The sequence below is a fragment of the Canis lupus genome, chromosome 1 (assembly GCF_003254725.2).
Source record: "Canis lupus dingo isolate Sandy chromosome 1, ASM325472v2, whole genome shotgun sequence".
NCBI classification, from domain to species: Eukaryota; Metazoa; Chordata; class Mammalia; order Carnivora; family Canidae; genus Canis; species Canis lupus.
The window spans coordinates 13,191,897-13,218,505 of record NC_064243.1 but is presented as its reverse complement, the minus strand read 5'-3'; the positions used below and the strand labels follow the sequence as shown (position 1 = coordinate 13,218,505).

General features: G+C 39.5%; 1 protein-coding gene across 4 annotated transcripts in view; it reads left to right on the top strand.

The window, feature by feature from the left end:
* SERPINB7 (serpin family B member 7) overlaps positions 1 to 24,359 on the top strand; it is a 56,583-nt gene extending 32,224 nt beyond the window's left edge. For 2 of the 4 annotated variants that reach the window (XM_035709778.2, XM_025422075.2), the window contains exons 2-9: positions 71 to 136; positions 2,302 to 2,487; positions 7,748 to 7,798; positions 8,364 to 8,480; positions 15,802 to 15,919; positions 19,904 to 20,046; positions 21,375 to 21,521; positions 23,193 to 24,359. In XM_035709778.2, coding sequence (XP_035565671.1) covers positions 2,320 to 2,487; positions 7,748 to 7,798; positions 8,364 to 8,480; positions 15,802 to 15,919; positions 19,904 to 20,046; positions 21,375 to 21,521; positions 23,193 to 23,591 — 1,143 coding nt within the window. In that variant the 5' untranslated portion in view covers positions 71 to 136; positions 2,302 to 2,319 and the 3' untranslated portion in view covers positions 23,592 to 24,359. The remainder of the gene's footprint in view (positions 1 to 70; positions 137 to 2,301; positions 2,488 to 7,747; positions 7,799 to 8,363; positions 8,481 to 15,801; positions 15,920 to 19,903; positions 20,047 to 21,374; positions 21,522 to 23,192) is intronic. The other 2 variants (XM_025422076.3, XM_025422074.2) reach the window with 1 other exon arrangement.
* The last annotated feature ends 2,250 nt before the right edge of the window (positions 24,360 to 26,609 follow it).

The following is a 26,609-nucleotide window of genomic DNA, read 5'->3' as shown; positions in this document are numbered from 1 at the left end:
TGATTATTACAATTTTGCTTTTAAAGTTACTTTCCCAAGAGTGATTAATTTCATTTACTATGCTTTTCAGCAAACAATATGAAGTCTTAGAAACTGTTTGAAGACAGAGAATGTAGCATACAATTTCTCTCTAAAAGTAAGAAACTTCTTATGAGTACAAAATTTAATATAAAAGTCAATAATGTTTCAATTTAAATATATTTACTTCTATATTCGCTAATTTCAATTGTTTCATTTAAAAACATTTTCTTAGAAGCAATACTTATTTTTCCAATGTAGAATGTGATTTTGAACTCCTGGAAAGTTTGGAGGCCTTGTCCCTGACATATCACTCGCTGGATAAAGCTGCCTTCCATCTTTCATCCTGTGTCCTCTCCTTTTTCTGGTTCCTTCTCTCCTTTACTAGAAGGGGCTTCTCCTGTTCTCCAATCACAGCGGCCACTACTCATCCCTCTAGTTTTCATGGACTTGATATGAAATCATTAAATTTCCTGGATAATTATTAATAAACAGTAGATGTTCTTTCTCGGACTGAAGAGGGTTTGGAGTGTGAATGATTTTTTCACCCTGTATTTCCGGGGACATAACTGAAGAGTAGGACCTATACGAAAGTAGATGAAATTGACCTTGCAAAACAGCATCATTTTTGGCCTTGTGCCTCAATGATGTTCTCAGGGCTTGGAATTCCAAAGGGAAGAATACAATTCCTCAGGAACACTCTGGAAATGTCCAATTTGTGGTCTTTTAGGAAGAACAAATTTACTACGAATTAATAAAGAATATAGAGCAGTTTCATTCAATTCATTGACTGTCCACAATGGGTCAGGCATTATACTAGGGTTGTTTCTCATTTGTTTTTAAGCTCAAGTTTCCATTCGATAAAATAAAAATTCAAAACTTATTTTAATGTCATTTGTAACTTTGAAAGGCATTAAGTTTTTGTGACTTCAACAAAATCAACACAACAACGATTTTAGAATATTATTCTTTCAAGCCACACATATCTCCCTCCTCTTGACCTTCTTGCTTTTCCGTACCTGCTCCCACCTTCCACTCCCAAATGCTTTGATGTTATGGTGTGGTCCTTTTACACCTGTAAGGGTGGAAGGACACACAGTATTCTGTCCTGTAGGTTGATCATCTTACCTAATACAATGCATTTTAGAAGTTTAGAGAAATTAAAGACTTGACCCTGGTCACACAACTGTTACCAACAAGGTTGGGGTTAGGACTGGGTTCCATAAGGGTCCATGACTCTTAGAACCTGCCACACCATTAGGCATAATATCACAAAACATTCAAGGAAAATAATTTAGAGGATCCATATGAATTCATTCAGTCTGAGACAACCCCACCTTTGGTGTTGGGATCACTTGAGTATTGTGAAAAAAGTGCAGAGAAATGCCGAGGCGGATTGTTGAAGAATTTCATGCTGGTGGCAGCCCTCTATATTTCAGAAACATTATCAAGAATTTGAAGACAGTCTTATTTTCATCCTGGATTGTAAATTTGCTGTTACACCTCAGGTTCTCCAGTAAAAGACACCTCTGTGTTGGAAAGTCCTGTGCATGTTTGTGATATGTAATATGGTTAATTACATTCTACATTCCAAAAAAGTTAGAAAATGGTGTGAAAATAATAAATACAGGATCAAAGATGCATAATACTTGAAGTTAGGACAGTCTTAAAAAGAGTTAAGGTATATGATTAAGCGCATGAATGGCAGCTATTCTAGAGAGAAGGAAGGAAATTATGTGTTAAATCTCCAAATGCTAACATTTTTTAAAATTAAAGATTTAGAAAGCAAGGACTATAGTCCTGTTAATAGACTGTCTAATGTTCTAATCTTTGTTTTAGTGCAAAGAGCACTTTTGCTCTATTTCAGCTTAGAAAGCTGGGGTGATTTGATCAACGGTAGAACCCAGGAATATGTCTGCTTAGGAGTTGAAAACAGAACTCTCAGATGCCTCTGATGATTGAAATGCCACATCAAGGAGAACTGGAAATATGTCCTGGATGTGAGTGGGAGAGCATAGGCAGAAACATAGAAACACTGCACGAAAGAGTATTGGTGTAAAACAAAATGAGTGTCTCATGATGCTGTTGGCAGAAGAGATAGTTTTAGTGTTGGTAACAAGGATACTGGACCAAGGGAAATTTTTCTTTTTGTTTTAAGTTATTTGACGGTTACATCCAAGACTGAAGAAATGAAGCTTCAAATATAAAAAGAAATGATTTTTAAAAACCATCATATCACCCAAAATGTCATTGGAACTCATTCCATTTGTCTTTGTTCTCTAGGTGGCACTTCGTTCCACAATGGCCTCCCTTGCTGCAGCAAATGCAGAGTTTTGCTTCAATCTGTTCAGAGAGATGGATAACAATCAAGGAAGTGAAAATGTGTTCTTTTCTTCCCTGAGCATCTTCACTGCCTTGGCCCTGGTCCGTTTGGGCGCACGGGGTGATTGTGTTTCCCAGATTGATAAGGTCAGTCTCCATTATGCCACCACCCATGATTTCTGCAATTAATCGTTTAGGGCCAATTGTTTCCTACAAGAGCATATTCTACTGCAATGGTCCCATGTAAATGAAGACATCTCAAAGAGTCCCTCTCCGGGTGTGAAGAAGTCTCACTGCTCGTAGCACTTGTTTTTGAGATGAGAGACAACAGGAACATACTCAGAACTGTCGCTTTGATTCTTTTCTTTAGTATAGTGGTTCTCGAAATGCATTTCCTAGACCAGCAGCATAGCATCACCTGGAGAATTCGTTAGAAATGCAGATGCTTGGGCCCCACCTGAGACCCACTGAGTCAGAAACCATGGGGATGGAGCTCAGCAATCTGTGGTTTAATAAACTCCCAGGTGCACACTAAAGCTTGGGAAACCACTACCTAATAAATAAATTAGTAGTCAAGTAGATAAGAAAGAAGAACAAGAAGATACCAATGAAGTCCACTTTAAATATGAGTGACCTGGGTACCAAAGACATAATAGTACATTCCAGATAATAGCAGCCTGCCTGCACAGTTATCACATTGTCATCAATACCTTTAGAAAGTACTTTTTAACTAACCCATGTACACTACCCTGAACCATGCTGTGCAAGGAAGTGAAACAGTCATGGAATTGCAGTAGCTCAGTAGAAGGTGAGATGCCAGGCCTAGGCTGGTCTTTATCATCCCTTCCTGCCCACTGGTTCCCCCCATATTCTAGTTCATAAAAGAGAGCTAGGGGAAGATCGTCTGCGTTGCAACCTTTCACAACTAAGCACTTGCTGAAGATTGTTCGTGCAGATACTTTAAGCTAGGGCGATTTGTTTCTCCCTCTGGATAGCTCAGTGAATATTTGTTGCTAGGGAAATAACCGCAGAGTCTCAGAATGCCATTTTTCCAAGAGTTGGAGTGATTCCCAGTCACAGTATGTTGAGCACCTTTAATGAGCTGATAACAACTAACTGCTGAGGACTTCATCAGTGTTAGGCTGTGGGATAGGTTCCATGGGTACCTTATTTGCTGCTCACAATAACACTGACGTAGGTACTATTACCCGGATTTTGTGTGTTCCCATACCATCTTAGCTAGTAAGTGGCAGAGCTATGTTTCAAATTCAAGGTGATCTCCTAAGTCAGAGTCTCTATACCTTGGCCCTACAGACATTTTAAGGCAGATAACTCTTTGTTGTGAGGGGCTTTTCTGTGCCCCGGAGAAGGTTTCGCAGCATCCCTGGCCTTTTCTTGTTAGATACCACTAGTGTACCTCTGTCCTGTCACAATCAACAGTGCCTCCAGGTATTGCCAGACGTCCCCATGAAGTAGAATCAACCCACAACTGAGAACTATTTGCCTTAAAGCCGCCAAACTGAGATGCAGCCCTAAGTACATTATTGAAGAGCCTCAGTTATTTTAAAGTTGGGATTTTGATCAACAAATCTAAAGCCTTTGGGAAAGAAAAACCTTAGCAACTCATAAAAATGTATTCATTCATTAGTATAAATACATAATGTTTTAGAACCTAGTAAGGCAACTTGATGTCATGGAAACAGATCATTGGTCTGCGAGTTAGAAACTTAGATCCAAATTCTGATTTGGGAAAATTAGTTCACCCGTGTGGGCCTCAGGATCCTTACCTGTAAACTGTGGGGGTTGCTTTGGTGGTATCCACCTAACATATAGTTTCCAGGTTGTTCCTGTTCCGTATGTTAGACAAAGATGGATCGGCTCCACACCTGTGACGAAACCCCACGCCTTTAACACAATAGAAGGCAGTTATTTATTGTTGTATGATTTCAGATTAGGAACATTCTCAGGCTATTGCCTGATTCATTTCTTGAGGTCTCCTTGCCCCCCAGCTGCCATGTGAACTTGAGTCAATAGCTCATGGGGGGTGGGTCACAGTGAATTCAAAGAGCCTTTCCTATCACGGTCTGCTCTTTTTACTGTCCGTGCCTTTCCTGAGTTACTTCTCACAACCCTCGCTATTATGACTTCGTATAAGAAACATGTAAGAGGGGAAAAATGGCAACTATAGAGACCAAAACACTCGTATAATTCATTTGTACAAATACTTAGTTGTCTGCAGTATTCCTTCTTGGAAATTGTTAGCCTTCCCCTACAGCCCCCCAATCCTGTCCCAGCTAGTTTTTCCTTGCAATACCTGACACTTGACACCATGGGTTTATATATATATATATCCAGCCTCAATCAACTCAGTCAATTTAGTTATAATTTATGCATCCATCCATCTGTCTCTCTTAAGTGTTACCATGACCAGTGGTCATTTTTGCTTTTGATGCTCAGATGGTCACAGTTGGGCCGGTAGAAATCTCTTTAAATTTGTCATTTTAAAATAATCCTTTCAGATGACTAAATCTTTGCTAACTGACAACATGATGTTCTGGGCCTGTCCTGAATTTTCTTGGCTCAAGACAGGCCAGGTTACCTACTCTCAGTGAAGCCCTGGTTACTTTATTGGATAATAGTATTGAAATCCAGAATTGGCATGCATGAGGTTCCGTGGAGTTAAAGTGACATACCAGCTACTTGCCATTTAAATAAAAGAGAAGAAAAGTATATTTATTTATTTATAAGGTCCTGTGTTCAGGATCATATCATATTTTTTCATTTAGCTTTAATATTACTTTACTTTATTATTTTGATATAATGGTTTTTATTTTATTTTAATTTTTTTATTTTTGGAGGAAAAACCAAGCCTTATTTATTTTTTTAAAGACTGAAACACTAGGAATATATGTCATAGCCTTGAAACACCAAACATAGGCTCTATTGTCATTTCAAGAAATAAGTTGGCAAAAAGATAGCAAGGTCCTTATCAAAATTATAAGGTGCTAGAGCTAGGGCAGGACCACTACTTGATACAAAGGCCCCAGGCAAAAGTGGTATTTGGTAAGGGGTATGGCTTCCCATACCCAGTGTAGCGTCACCTCTCATGTTTTTGCAGGGTCTCCTAGCTGAAAGATGTAACGTGTATTTCAAAAATGCATATCCACATCTTCTTGGCCAGAAACATATATCTACAAGTAACTCTTCAAAGTTCAAAATTCTTATCCAAACTACCTTTCCCAACTCCACATCTTAAATCAACTTAATGCCCTTGTGTAATAAACCAAAAACCAAGTAAAATAAAGACTAAGAAACCTTTTTTCCCTCTTCTAAATTAGTGACCTCAAGGGTTTTGTTTTATAGCTTATGGAAAATGATTTGGTGAACCTTCTGGTAAAACAGGGTTGGCAGCAAACAGAAACACCTCTGCTTACACTAATATAATGGTTTCTATTTTTATTTTTGTAAAGATTTTTATTAATTTTTTCATGAGACACACACAGAGAGAGGCAGAGACACAGGCAGAGGGAGAAGCAGTCTCCCTGCAGGAAGCCTGATGCGGGACTCGATCCCAGGACTCCAGGATCATGACCTGAGCCAAAGCAGATGCTCAACCACTGAGCCACCCAGGTGCCCTAGTCATGGTAGTTTTATTGTTAAATGTCTAATAGCTTAGAATTTTTGAAAATATAAAAATATATACGTATCGCCTCAATATTGTACCAGTCCAGTTTACTAAAAGCCAATCAGGAATATCAGAAGAGACAACTAGATTATTATCAAAATAGAGTAAAATTAGAAATGATCAAAGAACGATAGTAAATATTTATACTTGTTGAATCTTTTTTCAAAAACTTTACAAGAATGACTTCTGGGCATTCATATACCTTTTTATAATATTGGTTTCACAAGAGTTAAACCAACTATAAACTTGGTTTCACAAGAGTTAGTTCTGAAAAGACAGCATTTTTGAGTCCTGACACTATACCATGATGTTTTATGTTTCTGGTACTTCTGAATTTTCCTAAATACCAGTCTATCCAATGCCAAGGCAAAATGAGAAAGGGGCCTGATATTTTTCATGCTCCACAATGGCATAGAACTTGGAGGCGGGGCGGGATGACATCTGGATGCCAAGGATGGTGTCTCAATGCCTGCAAAGACCCCACCAGTGAATTTTAAATTGACTACTAATTTGTATATCAGATTTGCCTTGTTGCCTTTGCCTTATCTCTTACTCTACCTCAATATTAATTATTATTCTAGAGTAAGAGGATGTAGAAACTGAGGTAGGTTCCAATTCTCTGTGACCTATTAAGACTAATAGTGACACTCCTAGTCTTCATACGACCTCATATGTCTTACTGAGCTGTTCCATTTCTTCCTAGCCAATAAGATGGTGCTGTCAGTTAGGGGTTTGAAGTCTTGAAGTTGATTGCTCCCACAGAGGCACTGATAGCAGCATTGACTTAGTTAAATTCCCATACATGATTTCTTTACCCAGTGTCAAAGTGGTCTTTCACCCCTTCTCCCTCCTTCCCTCCTTCTGCCTCCCACTAGCTTCAAATATGGCACATATGACCCCTTAAAGAAAACCTACACCCTTCTACAGAAAATCTTGGCTGTGTCTGTGTATCTGGGGGGGCAGCGCACATTCGGTTTGCTCCAGACAGTTGCATAAATGACTACCATATACATAGCACACTTTATCACTTCCTAGGAGAGAAGCTGTTTTGCAGTTCAGAACCCATGGATGTAAGGGCCTGGGGAAATTCAGGTAAAGTGCAATAGAAAATTAAAGCTTGAGCAGAATAGCAATTATTAAAATAATAGGATTATGAGAGCCACGTTGGAAAAGGAAAAACCTAAAACTACCTAATTTCAGATAATCGCAGGATCTTCTTTATTTTTTCCTCAAATAGTCGCAGGATCTTAAATTACATCTCTCAAGTCCCAATTTAGCTTCACATTTAGGACTTCCTAGATATTCAGTAACTACGTCACCCTTTTATGTCTTGATGCCTACGTATTTAGCCTTAATCTTGCCCACCACGTAGCTAAATAAAATTTCTTATTTGATTCTTTTTGATCCTTGTCTAGGTTTAATCAGTGAGTAACTGTTAAATTGCTCCACCAGAATGAGCAAACCAAAATAACTATTAAGCACAATCCGTTTTGTAGCCATCGATTTATTACCTCTGCCAGCTTGTGGCACTTTCCCCAATGAATAATCTGTGTCCTAACCAAGTCAATAGGGGGGCTGCACCTGTCACGTGTGCCCTGTGTGCTTCCAAATACACACACAAACACAATCATTGACCATGAAGTCTCTTTCTTACTTTATTTTGTGGGGTCCCTTACTGTGGAGCAGGACCTGCTAACTGCTTTCCTTGCTCCCCGTTTGCAGATGCTTCACTTCAACACAGCGTCAGGATGGGGAAGCTCTTCTAACACTCAGGTAAAGACAACATGCCAAAAAAGAATGTGAGACTAAATTTAGAGAAATTACCATCTCACCGATGTAGTTAATTATGCTTAGTGTCCTGTCAAAGCCAAGGGCTATGTCTCACTCAGATTTCCACAGTGTGGCATCTTAAGTACGATTTTTGATAATTTATCTTGTTAATTATTAATTTACCAATACTTGTGTGTGTGTGTTGGTCAGATTTTGGCAAGATAGTGTGGCACTACATGTTTTGCTTTTATCCTTTGATATTCACAGCCAATTTATACTGGTAAAATGAACTATTTAGTATACATACAAGGCAAATTGATTATCTGCTGTTAACAATTTTGTTCTAAGGTTAATTATTTTGGTAAAATTTTTAATTAATGTTGATTACAGATACTATTATGAGAAAGGGCCAGAAATTGTAAATATAGGTAGCATTGCTGCTTTTACAAGCATCATAATTTTTCAATTCTTTTCTGGTATAATATACATGTTTTATTTCTTGTGTAAGTAAGAGTGCGGTTATATTTGCAGTCCTGTAATACATTTTTATGAATCTTTTTAATAACAGCCAGGACTTCAATCTCAGCTGAAAAGAGTCCTCTCTGATATAAACACGTCCCATAGGTATTACGAGCTCAGCATTGTCAATGGTCTTTTTGCAGAAAAAGTGTTTGACTTTCATAAGGTAAGTGTGGCCTCCCGCATCATAGGTGATTTCTTCTCTGGACACTAGTCTCGTTCAATCCATTGTCTGCAGAGGGACTTGTGTCTTTCTAGGGAGCCTTACAATGGAGGTTTTTTTTTTTTTAGAATTTCTTTTTTTTTTATAGCTGCTAATGATGTTCCCAGATGTCTTCGAAATTTCATCACTCTGTTTTCAGAGTGCAGTTCACTTGAGCCAAGTGATCCCCATACTCAGGGTCAGCAGACTGCGAGGCTCCAAACCCCAAGACACCCTGTCCTCTGGCGGTGATGCGGAGCTGTAACCGGGTGGGAGGAACAAGCAACCCATTTAGGGTTGTCTGTGGGCAGCAGAGGAAACAGCTTTTCCTCCGAGCTTCGTGTCTCCTGGGATGGCTGTGGATCCCCAGGCTGTGTCCCCCTCCTCTGTTCTCAGCCATGCTTTCATCTGTCCTGCCAACAGTAACGTTGCAGTGAGATCACTGACCCAAGGGCCCCTTGTGTGGGACTTAGGATAAGGCCAGCCAGCAGCAGAGAAGAGGGCGGAAGGCAGAGGATTGGTTCATTCGAGGTCAGCAGGCAGTTTTCGTGTTACTCTGTGGTGTCTGTGTTATCAATGCATTCACCACCCAAAGACCAGTGCGACCCAGACCACACCCTACACGCCACTGGGCTCAACCCACGCTTTAGAGCCACCATCGCTGGGGCGACCAGGCAGGTTAGTACTATTGAAGCAGATGCAAGGGCCATGATTTTCTGGGCGTGCTTCTTCTCCCTTTGAGTTCCCCACTTGTCAGACGACCACAGAGCTTTGCTTCATGACATCTCTGGGCTGATCTCCACTTGCCTCTTGGCCAGCTGTCTGTGTTCCACCCAGCCATTATTGTCTCTCCAGTCACCCACACGGATTCTCTGCCTTCCTACACCACTCCCAAACCCTTTGGCAGCTGGCCAAGTCTGAAGCATGAGGCCACTTTGTGTTTTAATCTTTCCAAAGGAATCCTACCGAAGCTTTACAGGGGCCACCCTCTGTGTTCAGCTGCACATTTTGTGCCTCTTTTCCCACACATGCTGCAGAGTCCCTGAGGGACTGCTAGCTCTTTTAACCTGGAGGGTGATGTGTATGTCATGTTACTATTTATAGCACATTTCCATGTTCCTTTATCTGGCACTCAGTGTGTGCACCCAGCACGGTGAGGGTGACATCCGATCACCAACATGGAAAACAGACACTGCCATTTCTACCGCCCCAAACCTTTATAAACACAGTTAGTTACTCTAAAAACTACTTTGCATTGAAAATGTAACTATTGTCAACTTTCGGTTGTCAGACCAGTGCAAAGATAGATCATCTCCCAAGTATTTTTCCTTTGGTTGTGTAACAGTTTTTTTACTCATATTTGAGTATGGATGAGTCCAATAGAATTGCTGAAGATAATAATAATGTGTGAATTCTCTTTACAAAAAGTATGTAGAAGACCCAACCACCATCTCTGTTACCTTCTCCTCCCTCTTCCCCAAATCTGTGCTACATCTGTCTTGGTTGGTCGGACCTCTGTGAATGGCCATTCCTGCCCCCCAGCTCTGCCATCATTTTGGGTAACTGAAGGTTACCCCAGGGACGCTGAAGAGGACACCCAGCTGTGAGCACAGTCACAGTGCTCACAGTGACCCTCCCTCTATACCACTACAGTAGCAAATGCCCAAGCCACACCCTGAAACTCATCAACACCCAGAACTGTTGCACTCCTGAAATCTACAGCTGGAGTTGCCCTCAGTGGCCACATCATTCCATGCTTCTCGTTCTTTCGTTCTTTCGTTATTTCAGCCCCACCCTACCTGTTCTTCAGCTGCAGCGGGTTATGCAATTTTTTTGATCGCTCTGTCGTCTCTCAACGTATCAGCTCTCTCTTTCCCCCAGCAAAGCCCCATCTGGATCAGTCCCATGACTTCCCCCAGCAGCTGTTCCTTGGCCACCCACTACCCAACACTTGTGCTATGTGTGTGTCTGTGTGTGCTCACCAGCATGATGCCACGGGCTCCCAGCCCCGCTAGGTGTTCTCAGTGCTGCCCAGCAGTCAGCTGGGTGCTCAGTAATTTCTTTCTCTCATTCCTCCCAACACTTACTGAAAGCTCTTCTGCCTCTCTCAGTTTCCCAACAAACCCTTGTGGCCACCATCAGTTTCAACTAGTTCTGTGCCATGAGCTCTAGATCTCTGATGCGTTAGATCCATCCGGTTGGTCCTGGGGCAGGAGAAGGGCCCAGGGCTGTGGGAACCCAGGTGAGGACCAGGAGCCATGGGATTTGGTGGAAATGTCCATGGGTTTTCTTCAGCACACATCCTGTCTCCGCTGGTCATCACAATTACGACAGCAACAGGGTGTCAACCACGGCCTTCCGGTGTGTGGGTGGATGTCTGGGTCATCTGGGATAGCCCGAGACCTCAGGGTGACACCCCTGTGCTCCTCAGAACTGCTGCTCTGGGCTCCACGGGTGACTAGCCAGTGGAAGGGACCACCTGCACACTCACTGCTGTCTGCCTGGCCAAGATCAAACACTTGACTCGGTCCTAATTTTACAATCATTTGTCGTCTTCACCTCAAAAATAGACTTTCCATACTTGGCACAAGCACCTTTAAATTTCAAACTTTTTTTTTTATATATTTTTTAAATTTTTATTTATTTATGATAGTCACACACACACAGAAAGAGAGAGAGAGAGAGAGGCAGAGACACAGGCAGAGGGAGAAGCAGGCTCCATGCACCGGGAGCCCGACGTGGGATTCGATCCCGGGTCTCCAGGATCGCGCCCTGGGCCAAAGGCAGGCGCCAAACCACTGCGCCAACCCAGGGATCCCCAAACTTTTTTTTTTTTCAAAGATTTTATTTATTTATTAATGAGAGAGAGAGCGAGCGAGCAGCAGAGACACAGGCAGAGGGAGAAGCAGGCTCCATGCAGGGAGCTGGACATGGGATTCAATCCCTGGTCTCCAGGATCAGGCCCCCAGGCTGTAGGTGGCGCTAAACCCCTGAGCCACCTGGGCTGCCCCCCCCCCCTTTTTAAAAATAGGAATTTACTTTAGTACTTAAGTGAAAATACATGTTGTAATATACATAGGATAAATATTTTAGTTCTGGATGGGCAATTTGATCTTAAAATTAATGGAAGAATTTTAAAGAGACACAGTGTGGCTCTTTCTTAACAATGAATATATGATAGAAGTTCATGGAACAGACTGTATATAGAGAAAAAACCTAGACTTGTGTTGTTTTGTATTCCAGCTTCTCTTCTATAGGTAGAAGCACATTCACCACAGAATAATGTATTTTCTTATTTAAGCAATATGTTCCCATCTCCACTTGTCTTCTACTTGACAAAGAAAACAGAGACCATCATGGGTGATCCATATCCCAACTCACACCCGGCTCCCTTTCCTCTTTCCCTTCATTTTCAGGGGGAACACTGTTTAATGGATAATTTTTCCATTTCTTCTTGCCACCTCACTCCCCACCCAAGTTTCTTGGTGATATGTTTCCATCAGTATTTTTCCTGAACTTCTGTGACTCTACTGTCTTCGCATATAAATGTGCTCCAGAGACAAATCTTCTAAAATTTTCTCTCCTTTTTTTTTAAAGTTACCCCATGATTCTCTTCCCATTTTTGTGTTTCTCAGTCTGACAATCTAAACTTGAAAAATCAAATTTCTTCAGAGTGGTAAATCTAGTCAGGATCCATTTTTTTCACCCTCTCTCACTACTCTAGCTATTGCACACTTGCTTCTACCTTCTACATTCTCCTGAAGCTGCTCTTACCAAGGTGACTGATGGCTTCCAGTGGACACCAAGCTATGGGCACCTCGCAGTTTTGGTCTTACCTGCCTCTTTAGTATTCAACACTATTGGAGCTCCCTGAAACTTTCCCCTCTCATAGTTTCTATGGCATTGATTTCTCCTGGTTTTCTACCTTCTTCTTCATCTCATTTTCCTTTGTTTATCTTTATTCCTTCACTTATCTCTGAAATACTGGTGTTCTTTAGGGTTCTGCTATCAGACCTCTAACACTTTGAGTCTACTCTTTTACCCGGGAAGAGGTGATCAACTTGAAAGTGTGTAGTTCCTTGACTCTGTCCTCCATACCTCCACAGTTCTCTGTGGCTGTATGATGAATCATTCCTCACCCTGAGTGCTATGCTCATCTCTCTACCTGGCTACTACAAATCCTCAGGGTCTATGGATTCTTCAGCACACCATCTCTCCTGTCCCCACATATTCTCCAACCCCTGGGTTCTCTTTCAGTGAATGACTTACCAAGTATTTTGATCAACTCTGACTTTTCCCTTTCCTGGAGCTTCATAGTGCATCAGTGAAGAAGACCTAAGAGGTTTTCCTTCTACTTTCAAAAGAAAAGTTATTTTGAAATAATTTCTTTTTTTTAAAAGATTTTATTTATTTATTCATGAGAGACACACAGAGAGGAGAGGCAGAGACACAGGCAGAGGGAGAAGCAGGCTCCATGCAGGGACCCCGAAGTGGGACTCGATCCCAGATCCCGGGATCACACTCTGAGCAAAAGGCAGATGCTCAATCACTGAGCCACCCAGGCGTCCCTTGAAATAATTTCAAACTCACATAGAAGTTGCAAGTATTGTAGAAAGAACATTCCCCCCCTGAACCATTTGAGATGCTTTATCATATTTGAATAGTTTCATGTAATTCCTACAAAAAATGATATTCTTCTACATAATCACGATACAACCATCAAGATCAGGAAGTTAACAATTTACATTAGTATCAGCTTATCTTTTAATCCTTTTGAGTTTTACCAGTCAGCCCAACATCATCCCCTCATAGCAAAGGATTTAGTCAGAGTCATGCACTATATTCTGTTGTTGACTCACTTTTAGTCTCCTTCAATTTGGAACATTTCATAGCCTGTTTTGACTTTCATGATCTCGACACTTTTGATGATATTCACAGTGTCCAGTTTTAGGCCAGTTATATTTTAGAATGCCCTTCAGTGTGGGTTTGTTTGGTGTTTTCATAATTAGAGTTCCATTTTTCCCCAGTTTGACTGAAATATGATTGATATGTAATATTGTATAAGTTTAAAGCGTATGGCATGTTGATTTGATACACTTATATATTGTGCAAGGATTATTGCCATAACATTAGCTAACACTTGCACCAGATTTGATGGAAACATCCAGTGTTTTGTTTTATTGTGTTATCCCTATTGCACACCAGCAGGATTCTGATTTATCCCATTGCTTGTCCTGCCATCTTTGATTATGTGATTACACAGATATCTGCTGGGTTTCACTGTTGTGAAGTTCCTCCTTTTCCCCTGTTGTTAAGTATTTTGTAGGGAATTGCTTTCAGGCTGTGTAAATATCTCATTCTTGAGAAAACGTATTTATTTATTTGTTTGTTTATTTATAGCAATATGGACCCATGGTGTCTTTTGTTTTAGCCAAAAGGTTATAATCCATCATATTATTTTCATGCTCAAATTATTTCTTCTATTGGCATCTGTGTTTTTTTGATAGGCCCCCTTCATTTGAGCACTCTCTGGCACCATGAGATGTTCCAATCTCATCTTCTTTTCCTGTTTTAGTCCTAGAATCAGCCATTTCTCCAAGAGCCTTAGTTCTTTTTAAGGAAGATACATGCATATATTAAATGCGTGTTCATCTCTTTACTTGTATCTAATGAAACTCACGAGTTCCTATTGGTATCACCAATTTCCATTAATACACCACAGGGTTCATTTTTTTTGTTTTCTGTCTTCCTATGTTTGTTTATCTCCCTTCTTTAATAGTGAGAAGTCTGGCTGACATTATTCTTATATATTTACTTGTTTGATCCACCTCCTTCTATGTAACCAATCTCCTATCACTGATGTTGTTGCCCCTCCCAGTGTGAAAACACCTTCTTCATCCCATGAGAGATCTGCCCCTCCATGTTAGGCTGTTTCTCCACGAGAATACTTCCTCCCTCCACTTAATCCCCCACACCCCATGGTGAGCTGCCTACCACAGAGATGTCACTCTCACTTTTTTGTGCTTTGACACCCTACATGGATGCCCATCTCACACTATTTAAAATCTAATATCTGCCTAAGGACTCCCCTCCTCAGGGATGCCTCAGGACTCTGCCTGAACTTGAATTCCAGAGCTGGGCTTCCCTGACAAGGCAATGTGTTCTTCATCTGGTTTGGCCACTAAAACTTTGTGCTGAATGGCTCCTCACTGTGATGGGGCTATGCCATCCAGCCCTGCCACAGTGGTCCTCCCCATCCTGAGATGTATACCTATCTAGATTTGCCCCTCCTTATGGCTTTGAGTCTGAATGGTTCAAGAAGGAAATGGAAGGGTAGGGGATAAGAAAAGAGCTAGTTCCACTTTCTAGTGCATTTCTAACATTTGTCTTGTCTTCCCCATGACCCTGGAAATTGCTAGTGCCTCGGTTCAGGACCTCTTTACACCCTTCAGGATAAACTATAAGGACACTTTAACAAGTCCTTCTATTTCCAATCAGTTTTATTTTCTGTGCTGATTTCAGAGTCCCCTTTATGAAATGTACATTTAAATATTATTCCTCTGTTTAAATACTTTAAATAACTTACTCTAAAATAAAATGAAACCTCCTTGTCAAAGGCAATAAGACACTCTCGCTCTTCCTCTGCCCTGGCTCCATTTCCACCTTCTACACATGTTTCCATCAGCACAAATTCCTGTTGGTCTTCTGAGTGTGCAAAGATCCTCTTACTCCTCTGAGGGTACTATTGTTTGGAGTGCTCACCTTTTCTGCTTGTTCTCATCAGCTTGACTTCTTTTCTTCTTTCTTTTTTTTTTTTTTTTATCTTTCTTTCAAGTGCAGGCAAAGTCCAGGGGCTTGAGCTTCTTTTTTTAAGTACAAGAAGTAGCCTGAAAGCCTTCTTAATGTTTTCAGTAGGAAGGGGGTGACAAAAGCAAGAAAGATAAGCTAAGACACTGTTGAAGTATTTATAGTGAGAAAGCAGTGGTAAAGCCAAGGGAGTGGTCTTTAGATGTAATCCTAACCAGCCTCCCCCTAATAAACATAAGTTCAAATAGCATGCTTGCTGTGCAAATTCAGTTTCAGGTTCTCCAGCTCCTGTCTTAGCCATGTTTTCATATTTCTAGTCATATTTCCTCATCTTTGAGTGAGGAATGAGTCTTTGAGTTAGATGGTGGAAATGAAGAGATGAGTTCAAAAACAGATTTCTTATATGCTTAGTTGATAGTGATTTATGACTATAAGAACTGTGTATTACTTATAGAACTGTAATTATTTATATTTATAGGACTATATTGAGTGTGCTGAAAAATTATACAATGCCAAAGTGGAACGAGTTGACTTTACAAATGATGTAGAAGATACCAGATATAAAATTAATAAATGGGTTGAAAATGAGACACATGGTGAGTGCAACCCTATTTTTCTATAAGATTTGTCAGTGATATGTGAATACTAACAATAGTCAAGTTTAAAGCTGGAAGTTTTGGGGCACCTAGGTGGCTCAGTCTGTCAAGTGTCTGTCTTTGGCTCAGGTCATGATCCCAGGGTCCTGGCATAGAGCCGCAAGTCCTACTCCCTGCTCAGGGGGCGCCTGCTTCCCCCTCTCTCTTTGCCCCTCCCCACCTGCTACTGTTCTCTTACACTTGCTGTCTTTCTCTCAAATAAATAGATAAAAAATCTTTAAAAAATACAGCTGGAAGTCTTTTGTAAGATATGCAAGGAACAGTTCCTCCTAATCCAAAGTAATGGTTGCTATTATTGAATATTGCTTGAGCACTGTTGGTGAGAAGACACATTGGTGCAGCCACTATGGAAAACAGTATGGAGGTTCTTCAGAAAATTAAAAACAGAATTATCAATATGCTCCAGGAATTCCACTACTGGATATTTATCCAGAGAAAATGAAAACATTTATTTGAAAAAAAAAATATATGCCTGTGGCTATTGCCCCATTATTTCCAGTAGCCAAGATGTAGAAGCAACCCATATGTTTATTAATAGATTAGTGGATAAAGAAGATATATATATCTTGATATAGATAGATAGATAGATAGATGATAGATAGATAGAAAGGAATATTACTAAGCCATAAAAAGAATGAAATCTTACCATTTACAGCAACATGGACAGACCTAGAAGGTATAATGCTAAGTGAAATAAGACAGAGAAACACAGATATTATGATTTCATTCATATGTGGAATTTAAGAAACAAAACAAAGAAAAAAAAGATACAAACAAAAAACTGACTTAAATGCAGAGAAAGCAGGTGGTTGTTATCAAAGGGGAGGTGGGGGGGAGTTGAAATAGGTGGAGGGGATTAACAGTACATTTACTTCGATGACCACTGAGTAATGTATGGAACTGTTGGATCATTATGTTGTACACCTAAAACTAATATAATAGTGTATGTTAACTGTACTTCAACTAAAAAAATAGAGTGGCACTTACCAGGGTCTGGGGGCTGGTGCATGAAGGAGAGTTGTCCTATGCATTTAGAGTTTCAGTTTTTCGAGATGAAATAAGTTCCGAAGGTGTGATACACAGCAAGGCATATATAGTTAATACAACTGACCTGTTAAGATGGTAAATATGCTATATGTTTTTTAATCACATTGAAAAATGGGAAGCAAAAATTCCTCACAATTTTAGCACCTCAGTAAATCTCAGTTTCCTTTTCCCATTTTCTTTATTTTTAATTTATTTTTATTTATTTATGATAGAGAGAGAGAGAGAGAGGGAGAGAGACAGGCAGAGGAGAGGGAGAAGCAGGCTCCATGCCAGGAGCCCGATGCGGGACTCGATCCTGGGACTCCAGGATCGCGCCCTGGGCCAAAGGCAGGCGCGAAACCGCTGAGCCACCCAGGGATCCCCCCTTTTCCCATTTTTTATTCTAGTCCTTGACCTCATGCACATAAGTTGACCTAGTTATGTTTGTAGCCTATGTTCACATCTATGTCTAGATTTTTTTCTTCATACTCTAACTCCCACATTTTTACAGACTACTTTGAAATTTTCATGACCATCTAATTGCATAGAACAAGTATGAAATAAAGAATGTAAACATATCCTCAGTAGCTTTTTATATATATTATAAGGTGGAATGATTTGGGAGGTATTGGTTAAATAAAATATATTATTAAATAAAAAAGAATTGCTTTCATATTTGTCCACAATGTGGTTCTGAGTATCTTAATAATCTGCATACTTTATACTTTTCAGAAATCTTATCTATTACATTATCTCATTGGATTGGGAAACAATCCTATGAAACAAATATTGACTTCATTATGACCATTTCATCCATTAGTGACAAGCTGAAATAATTTACCCAGTTATCCTCAATATCTTATACCTATGTAGTGAACAAAGACTAGAAGACTATAGAACGTTATTTTCAGTGACCACACCATAATGTTTCATTATAATGATCAATCCAGTATCTTGCTGTTTTTTCTTAAGGAAGTTTATTGAACTTATGACATCCTACTATATGTGAAATATATTTTTATATCATTGCTTCTTCTAAAAGATGCATAGTTTATCTTTCATTTTAAAAGCCTCTTCATTTATCAAAATATTATTTGTGGCAAAGGTAGTACCTTTCATGAAAAATACATTGCTTTATTGGTAAGTGTCTTTCATACATCTAAAAACCGATTTCCAGTTGATGTTCTGCTTGAGTCAAAACAGATACGGTATTTTATAATCAACTGATTATAAGCCTGGCCATTTCTTTACTTAAGGCTTGATCCGGATTTATACTCAGAACAATATACCTGTATTTGCTGAGTCTGGTTCTGTCTCAAAAATATGAAACATGTGACTTGCATTCTTAAAAGGTAAACATTCAACATACTACAACTGGGAACAAGAATACAGTGTCTCAATTTCCTTTTGTTCATTCATCATTACCTCAGTAGGGGATTACTTTGACCATTAGCCACCACAAGTTTCAAATACACTATTCACAAACTGACACTGTGCCATTGCTTTTCCCAATAACTGAATGGAATTCTATTTAGTGTGTATTTTTTAAGGGTATCAGATTGATAACACCTTTTTCCATCTGGACCAGTTATTTATTTCTATTCCTTCTTTTTTCACGCAAATATATCTTAAAATTATTCTTAGTTTGATAAGCATTTGTTCTCAATACTCATTTGGGGGGAACACTTCAAAATGCTGCCAACATACCAAAAAACTCACCCAGGTCTTATCACCCCTTCCCCATCCTCCACACATACCAGGGCAGTCCTTTTGAAAGAGAAATCTGACCCATCATGACGGCGTTCTTTCTTATTTTACAATGAATCCTGAATAATCATTTTCCATTGCTTTCAGGATAATCCAAAGTTACCACCAGACATGTAGGCTCTTCATTATTTGGTCACTGACTGTAACCTTTCCAACCACTACTTTCCCTAATACATCAGAATGAGTTAGGATTTTCCCAAATACGCTGTGCTCTTCCAGGCTTCCGTGTGTTTAAATAGACAGCCTCTACTATATGCAGCTTCTCTCTGCCTCCCCTTGGCCCTCAGCTCCAGCAGAAGGTCAAGCCAGAGATGGGAGCCCCTAATCTGTGCTCTCACAGCACCCTGAGCACATGGCTGCAGTACCAGTGTGTATGGCTGTTTGGTTGTTGCCTCCCCTGTGCTGGACTGTGAACAAGGATGGTGCCTTTCATGGTTATGATTCAAGTATCAAGAGTAGGTTTGACATCCAGCAAAAATCTTAATGTAGAATGAAAGAAGTAATTAGCCCAACAGAATGGAGTTGAATTATATTTGGAGGGCTGTGATCTCATTGGGGCAGTAAAGGTAGTTTGGTGCTTACCAGCAAGGAGGGCCCTTGGGGAATTGTCTTTCTGGGTTGGAATCCTTTTGCCGTAACTTTCTTGTTATATGATGTTGTATAAATTATTCTATCTCTCTGTGTTCCATCTTCTTCAACAAGAAGTGAAAACAATAATAGTGCCTGCCTCATAGAGATTTTGTGAGGATTAAACCAAATGTTGTACATAAAGTGTTCAGAGAGTACTGGATGGAGTGATTGTTCATAGATTATTACTAATATCGTTGTTATTATTAGAATTATGTCATAAGGAAAATATCATGTTCAGCTTGTCTTTTTTTTTTTTAATTACATTAATGGGGTGCCTGGGTGGCTTAGTCAATGGAGCATCTGCTTGTTGATTTTGGCTCAGGTTGTGATCTCGGAGTGGTGAGATCCATACTCAGTGAGGAGTCTGTTTGAGATTCTCTTTCCCTCTGCCTCTACCCCTCCCCCTGCTCTGCCTCTCTCTCAAATAAATAAGTCTAAAAATATAAAACATAAAAATTACATTAAAAATTAACATTTTTTTCTCCATTTATTTTTCCAAAGGTAAAATCAGGAATGTCTTTCAAGAAGATGGCATAAGCTCCTCTGCTGTAATGGTGCTGGTGAATGCCGTGTACTTCAAAGGCAAGTGGGAGTTGGCTTTCAGCAAGAATGAAACCTTAAATTGTCATTTCAAATCTCCCAAGGTATGGAAATATTTTTAATTTAAGAAGTGGTTTTTTTTTTTTGCCAATAGTATTCCTTTGCAGAAATTATGGTATTTATATAGACAAATGAAAGATTCCTCATTTCTTTACTTATTTCTTCTACTGCTTACCAGTGCTTTATGGTGAATTGCTTATAATACAACCTATTTTCCTGATAATGCAGGAAGTGTCCCATAAGTCAATATTTCTTAAATACATTCAAATTTGAGAAAAGTAATAAAGTAATAAAATATGGATTCATTTAAAAATATTCTAATATTTGGATGCCTATGTCATCAACTTGAAAATATGACAAAAGTGTGCTTTTAGTTTTTTGTAATTCTAACTGTGGGGTGGATAGTTCCAGTCATTTAATATCAATGATTTTCCTGAGGCAAAGCAAGGATGTGTGTCCTTTTACAAAGGAAGAAGTTATGTTTAGTAAAGTTACACATTTCCAAGTGTCAGTCTTAACCAACTTTTATAAAACATATATTCTTGTGTGTGTGTGTGTGTGCGTGTGTTTGTGTGGTTACCAATTTGTACACAGTAATCTAATAGTAGAAACATCAAAGGCTTTGGAGTCAAGTTAACTCAAGCACTATAGACCTTCTTATTTTCACAAATGAGGTGATTCCACTAATTGATCTCAAAAGTTTCTTTCAATCGCTCAGCCTTTTGAGGCAGAAAAACTCAGGTTAGCTTTTAAAATTAGTTTTATTTATTGAAATATTCTTCCTGCATTTTTCCACAACAGAAATTTGAGATGTAGGAGTGCTGAGAGCTGGTGGAAATAAAAGATCACTGAATGAGTGATAAATATTACTATGAATACTCTAGATATTTTTCTTTCATCAGAAGTAAAATACAGACAGTACTATCCAAATCACACAATTTAAGAATGAAGTCTTATAAAAATAAAAAAAAAATCTATGGTGGTCATTTTAAATAATAATGGCATTTAATGATTATTCATTACTTATTATATAAACATTTTCAAGTAAAACACTAAGTGCAAAGCAGTGTACCAAGTGCTAGGTATATTAACTCATGTAATCTTTTCAACAGTTCTATGCAGTAGAGATTAGTTTTACCCTCATTATACTGGTGAAGAAATAGAGGCACAGAGAAGTGAAGTAACTTGCCCAAAGTTACACAGCTGGGAGTTTTAAACTCAGGCAGTTAATCTCAAAGTCTGAGCTGTGAACCACTGCTTGGCAGCAGGTCAGGAAAAATCTACAGGAACAACCAAAAATTGAAGCATCATTTTCATTGTATAAATGAAATAAGGAGGGCTTATAAAAGTTTTTTTGCGGCTTGACTTTCAGTGTCCTGGGAAAGCAGTCTCCATGATGCATCAAGAACGGAAGTTCAATTTGTCTGTCATTAGAGACCCACCCATGCAGGTTCTTGAGCTCAAGTATCATGGTGGCATAAGCATGTACATAATGCTGCCTGAGAATGACCTATCCCAAGTAAGTTGCTACTACCACTTTCACCACTGGGGAATTAGGAGATTTTTAGGATGTTATTGATTGTGTTTTTATGCATCCACTTAAAAATTTCAGGTTGTAAGAATTCTTGCATTACAATTTTCATTTAGTTTCATTGTAATTGTGTTTTTTGACATGAACAGCAAGAGGAATGTCATAACGTTGCTATTGATAAATCTAAAGTAACAATATAAAATATTGGTACTCATATTAGGTCAATAATTCGTTTGAGGGACGCCTGGGTGGCTCAGTGGTTGAGGGTCTACTTTCGGCTCAGGGCAGGATCTGGGGTTCCTGGGATTGAGTCCCTCATCGGGCTCCCCACAGGGAGCCTGCTTCTCCCTCTGCCTATGTCTCTGCCTCTTTCTCTGTGTCTTTCATGAATAAATAAATAAAATCTTAAAAAATAATTCACTTGATAATCTTTATCACAATTAGATTTTGATTCCAAATAATCCACAGTAGTAGAAAAAGTAGCCCATATAAAACAAACAGCAGATAACTCAAAAGATAGATTTGTTCTTTTACTCATTGTCTACTTTTTTCTTTTCCATAATAGATTTTCCTAAAGATGTTTGGGTCAGTTTAGTATAAATCTATATTCCTACATTATCCTACAGACCTATATAACCCTATGTAACTAAATAATGGGGATTTGGCTTTATGGTGAGTTAAATGAGGAAAAATTCGAATTCAGAATGAGAAATTGTTATAGATTAACTATAAACTGGATCACTTACATGCATAAAATTTAAATTAGACAAAATTTTATTATATAAATTTAGATCCTTGATAAGGATAGCTCTGAAAAGCTCTTTAGGATTCTAGTGAGACTGAATTTGAGAACAGGTATCTACCTATAAGATTTGTAAATAATGTGCATGAAAAATCTTCCCTGTATAAGTCTGGACTAGTCTCTCTGATCAATTGTCAGTATTCAGGAGTTGGTGAGCTCCACTTGTGAATTGTTTGGGGCAGCAGTGGTGCTGGAAAGAGAGCCATGGGCTCCTAGCTGTGTAACTGAGGTGCCCAGCCAGGCAATTCAGCACATTTTCTTACAGTGTCTTGAGTTTCACTTGTTGCATGTGTTGAGTAGGAGAGTTGACTTGGACCCAAGCCCCCCAGATGGTGTAGGTAATTGTACTGGAAGGTACAGATCACCTAAATAAACCCTGGAGGCTAGACCTCTGGGCTCCTTGCCTTGGGCCCCCTGGGGTTCCATTGGCTATTCCTGCAAGCTATGTAAACATTACCATTTCCTATTACTTTCATGATGGAAAATGGTCAAGAAACACTGGCTTAAATGACCACTGAGCTCCTTTCTCCCTCTGATGATCCTTGCTACCCTAATTCCTTCACCTGCCCACTGTTCCACTTTGGCTATATTTGTTCATATGCGGACTAGAACAGAAATGCCTCGAAATACAAGTAAGCCACACCTTGTCATAGCAGAGCGAATTAAACATGATTTGTTAAAGAGTGCTTGAACTGTGTTAATAATTTCCCATTTTCAGACTCCCCCGAACCCACTGACATTCTTACATGCAAATATCCAGGAGAGGATAATTACGGAAAACCATCTATCTTTGTGGTTGGTGTTTTATCTGTCTCTTAAGCGTATGGTTCTGAATTGCCTTTTCAATATTCCTGCAGATTGAAAACAGGCTGACCTTTCAGAATCTAATGGAGTGGACCAATCCAAGAAAAATGAGCTCTCAGTATGTTGAGGTGTTTCTTCCTCAATTCAAGATAGAGAAGAATTATGAAATCAAACATCATTTAAGAGCCCTGGGGCTGAAAGACATCTTTGATGAATCCAGAGCTGATCTGTCTGGTATAGCTGCAGGAGGCCGTCTATATGTGTCCAAAATGGTGCACAAGTCCTACATAGAGGTCACTGAGGAGGGTACAGAGGCCACTGCTGCTACAGGAAGTAACATTGTAGAAAAGCAGCTCCCAGAGTCCAGGGTGTTCAGAGCTGATCACCCATTCCTTTTCATCATCAGGAAGAATGACATCATCTTGTTTAGTGGCAAAGTCTCTTGCCCTTGAAAATCCAGTTGGTTTCTATTATAGCAGTCCTTCCCACGTCAAGGAACCACCACAGGAGAATAGATTTGAATGTAATCGAAGCACGTGGTATTTCCTTTGTGTTTCCTTTCTTCTCATATTGATCAGTGGATGATTTTGGAAACTTGACCCTTTATGGTCACCTGGTTGGTTGTCCTGACCCTACTTGAACCTTTCTACTACCATGTGCCTCACTCATCTCTAAGTTCTTTCTCTTTTTGCCCCAACTCATTCCTACCATCTTGCCACCCTCCCCTCTCCCGCCCCTATAGCCCCTTGGACCCAGAGCTGGGCATCATGTCTGGGAACAGCTGGTGATGACAAAGCAGTCCTAAAGATTTGTCAGAAACTCTAGTTATCCTGGTTACTCAGTTTCATCATAGATGAGCTTGGAAGGAAGCCCAGCTGCTGGATGTAGGTGTGAGGGATATTCTTTCCCTGCTGACCTAGGAAGACATTAGAAAGCTTCCTTTCACACACCCGATTTGAGATCAGTGTTGAATTTAGATGCCAAAAAATATAGATTTGGGTTTGGGGGACAACTAAAATATTTCATTAATAATTTCAAGTTCATGTCTTTCCATCTTTCCTTGATAGAGACTTTTTTTCCCCTTGGTAGAGACTTAACATGTACATAGTTTTTCAAATATTATGTATCTTTGAACTACTGCCATTTGTTATTTATGGTATATATTTCATGAGCTGTGTGGTTCTCTGTTTATCAGAATAAATAAATACAACACGGCTGTACAGTGTGATTGTTTTTCTCTGACCAATTGTGAAGGCACCAGCCTTTCTTTATTTGCCAGGCCAAGCAAAACAGCAATGAATAAAAAGAATATTTTTTAAATATAAATCTGATCTGGTTCAATGTTGCTAATTTGTTACACATGAAAGTTACTTTTACAGATACGTAGACTGATAAGGTAATTTTAAGTACTAAAATTTAAGTTGATTAGGGAAAGAATTTGCATATATGAAAATTTATAGTGAGATGTAAGTAACTTTGTAAGACGGATCAAAAATAGAGAATAAAAAAAAATAGAGAACCAATAGGCCAACCTGAACTCACTCAGGATTTTAAAAACAGTAGCAGCCTATTGGATTATGTTTTTATCACAAAAGACTTTCACTTGAATAGGAACTAAATAAACCTGGAGTAGGCTATAACATGGCCCTGTGGTGCATAATACTAGACCTGGCAAGTACTAGATTTTCAACAAATGTGGGATGCGTGAATATGGTATGAATGAGTTAATGTGACATGATTTGAGAGATGTAGAAAAGTTTCTGACCAAAATAATTGCTAACCTGCCACACCTGAAATAACTATTGTGCCTTTCAGAGACATTTATGGTGGCGGGCAGTTAAATTAACTGGTATGCAGTGGTGTGTGTGTGTGTGTGTGTGTGTGTGTGTGTGTGTGTGTGTTTGAGGGACTGATTTTTCTGATTAACCATTCCCACCTATTGCCATTCAAAAATGACATACTTTTAAGATACAAGAAGAGGGTACAGGAGCATGCATTCTGATGGTAGCCATGCTGTTCAGAAGCATGGACGCTCTTCACAGCTGATAGTGTTTTCTGGACAGCCTTGGCAGGATTCACAGCTGCTGAGGCTTGAAGCAAGCAACACGGAGAATGAGAGTTTGGTCAGTGAGGAAGTAGTATGGAAAAATTGGTGTGAGCTTTCCCTACAACTTCAGTTGTTTGGTCTGCCCATATGTCCACCCCATGGTTAAGGGCCCCAGCTCATGCGGAGAAGGGCTACCTTGTCTAGTCGTGATCTAGGCTTAGTTTGGTGTTACTTCCAGAAGCCTGAACAGCTTCTGAAACTGGGGCTGTTGTGGAAGCACTTTTGCTTCCCATGAACATTGTGAATATACCTGAGGCTTGGTGACAGCAAAAGAGACAGCTGTTGAACTTCTCTTAGTATTGGGCTTCAGGCTTCTTGGGGGCAAGAGCCATGACTGATTGGTTTTGTATCCCAGCATCCCTAGAACAATACTTAATGTATGGTAGGCACTCAGTGTGTCTTTAGAGTAAATGTAGTGGGTGGCCCTAAGGTGTGACTTGGGGTGGAAATGAAACCTCAGTAGAAGATCAAGCCATTGAGCTTGAAATCAATTTCCTTTCATACAGATGACTTTTTATCTTTTAGGATCATGTGTGTTTCAATCTGCTTATTTTAACAATAGGTATTTCCAAAGTTCTTCTCTTACTCAAAATTCTGTCTATATATAATCCTGTCTGAACACATGGCTTCTGTAATAGCTGATGACACTTAGCTTAATGCTTAATTTCATCCAAATTCATGACTGCCCCCTGAAAAGTCCACCTAAATGTCCTGGAGTAAAGCTAAACATGTCTCAAGCTAAAACACATCACCGTCTTCCGCATGATCTTCTTGGGGACCCACTTCTCATTAAGGACAAATATTGTCTAAAACTCTCATCTCAAAACATCAAGGTTATCTTTATATAATTCTTCTTTTTCACACTGGGACTGTTCACTGGAGTTACCACTAAAACGTCTCTTGAATTTATCTCCTTTTCTTTCTTCCCATCAGCACTGCTCGAGTTAAGACTGTTCACATTTGTAGTTTGTATCTTATCTGTTCCCTCTGCCTTTTGTGACTTGTATTTCCCTCTCACACTTAAGCCCAAAGTGATAAGGCTTTCCATATTTTCATCTATATATGCAAGTTATCTTCCTGAAACAAGGATCAGAGCAAGTCACTTTCTTATAAAACACCAATGGTTCTTTACCACCTAAGGACAAAGTCTAAACTCCAGCATGGCCCTTCAGGCCTTCGACAATTTTCCATAGCCTCCCCTCCACCTGGTTTTGCCACTCCCTGCCAAAGACTCTGAGCTCAACATACCTTGGACTAATTGACAACCAAATCCACTATTTCATGCTGTTCAACCTGTCCCCTCTGAGTGGCACATTCTCTCCATTTTTGCTTAATACCCATTGAATTATTCAAGCAGCAGACC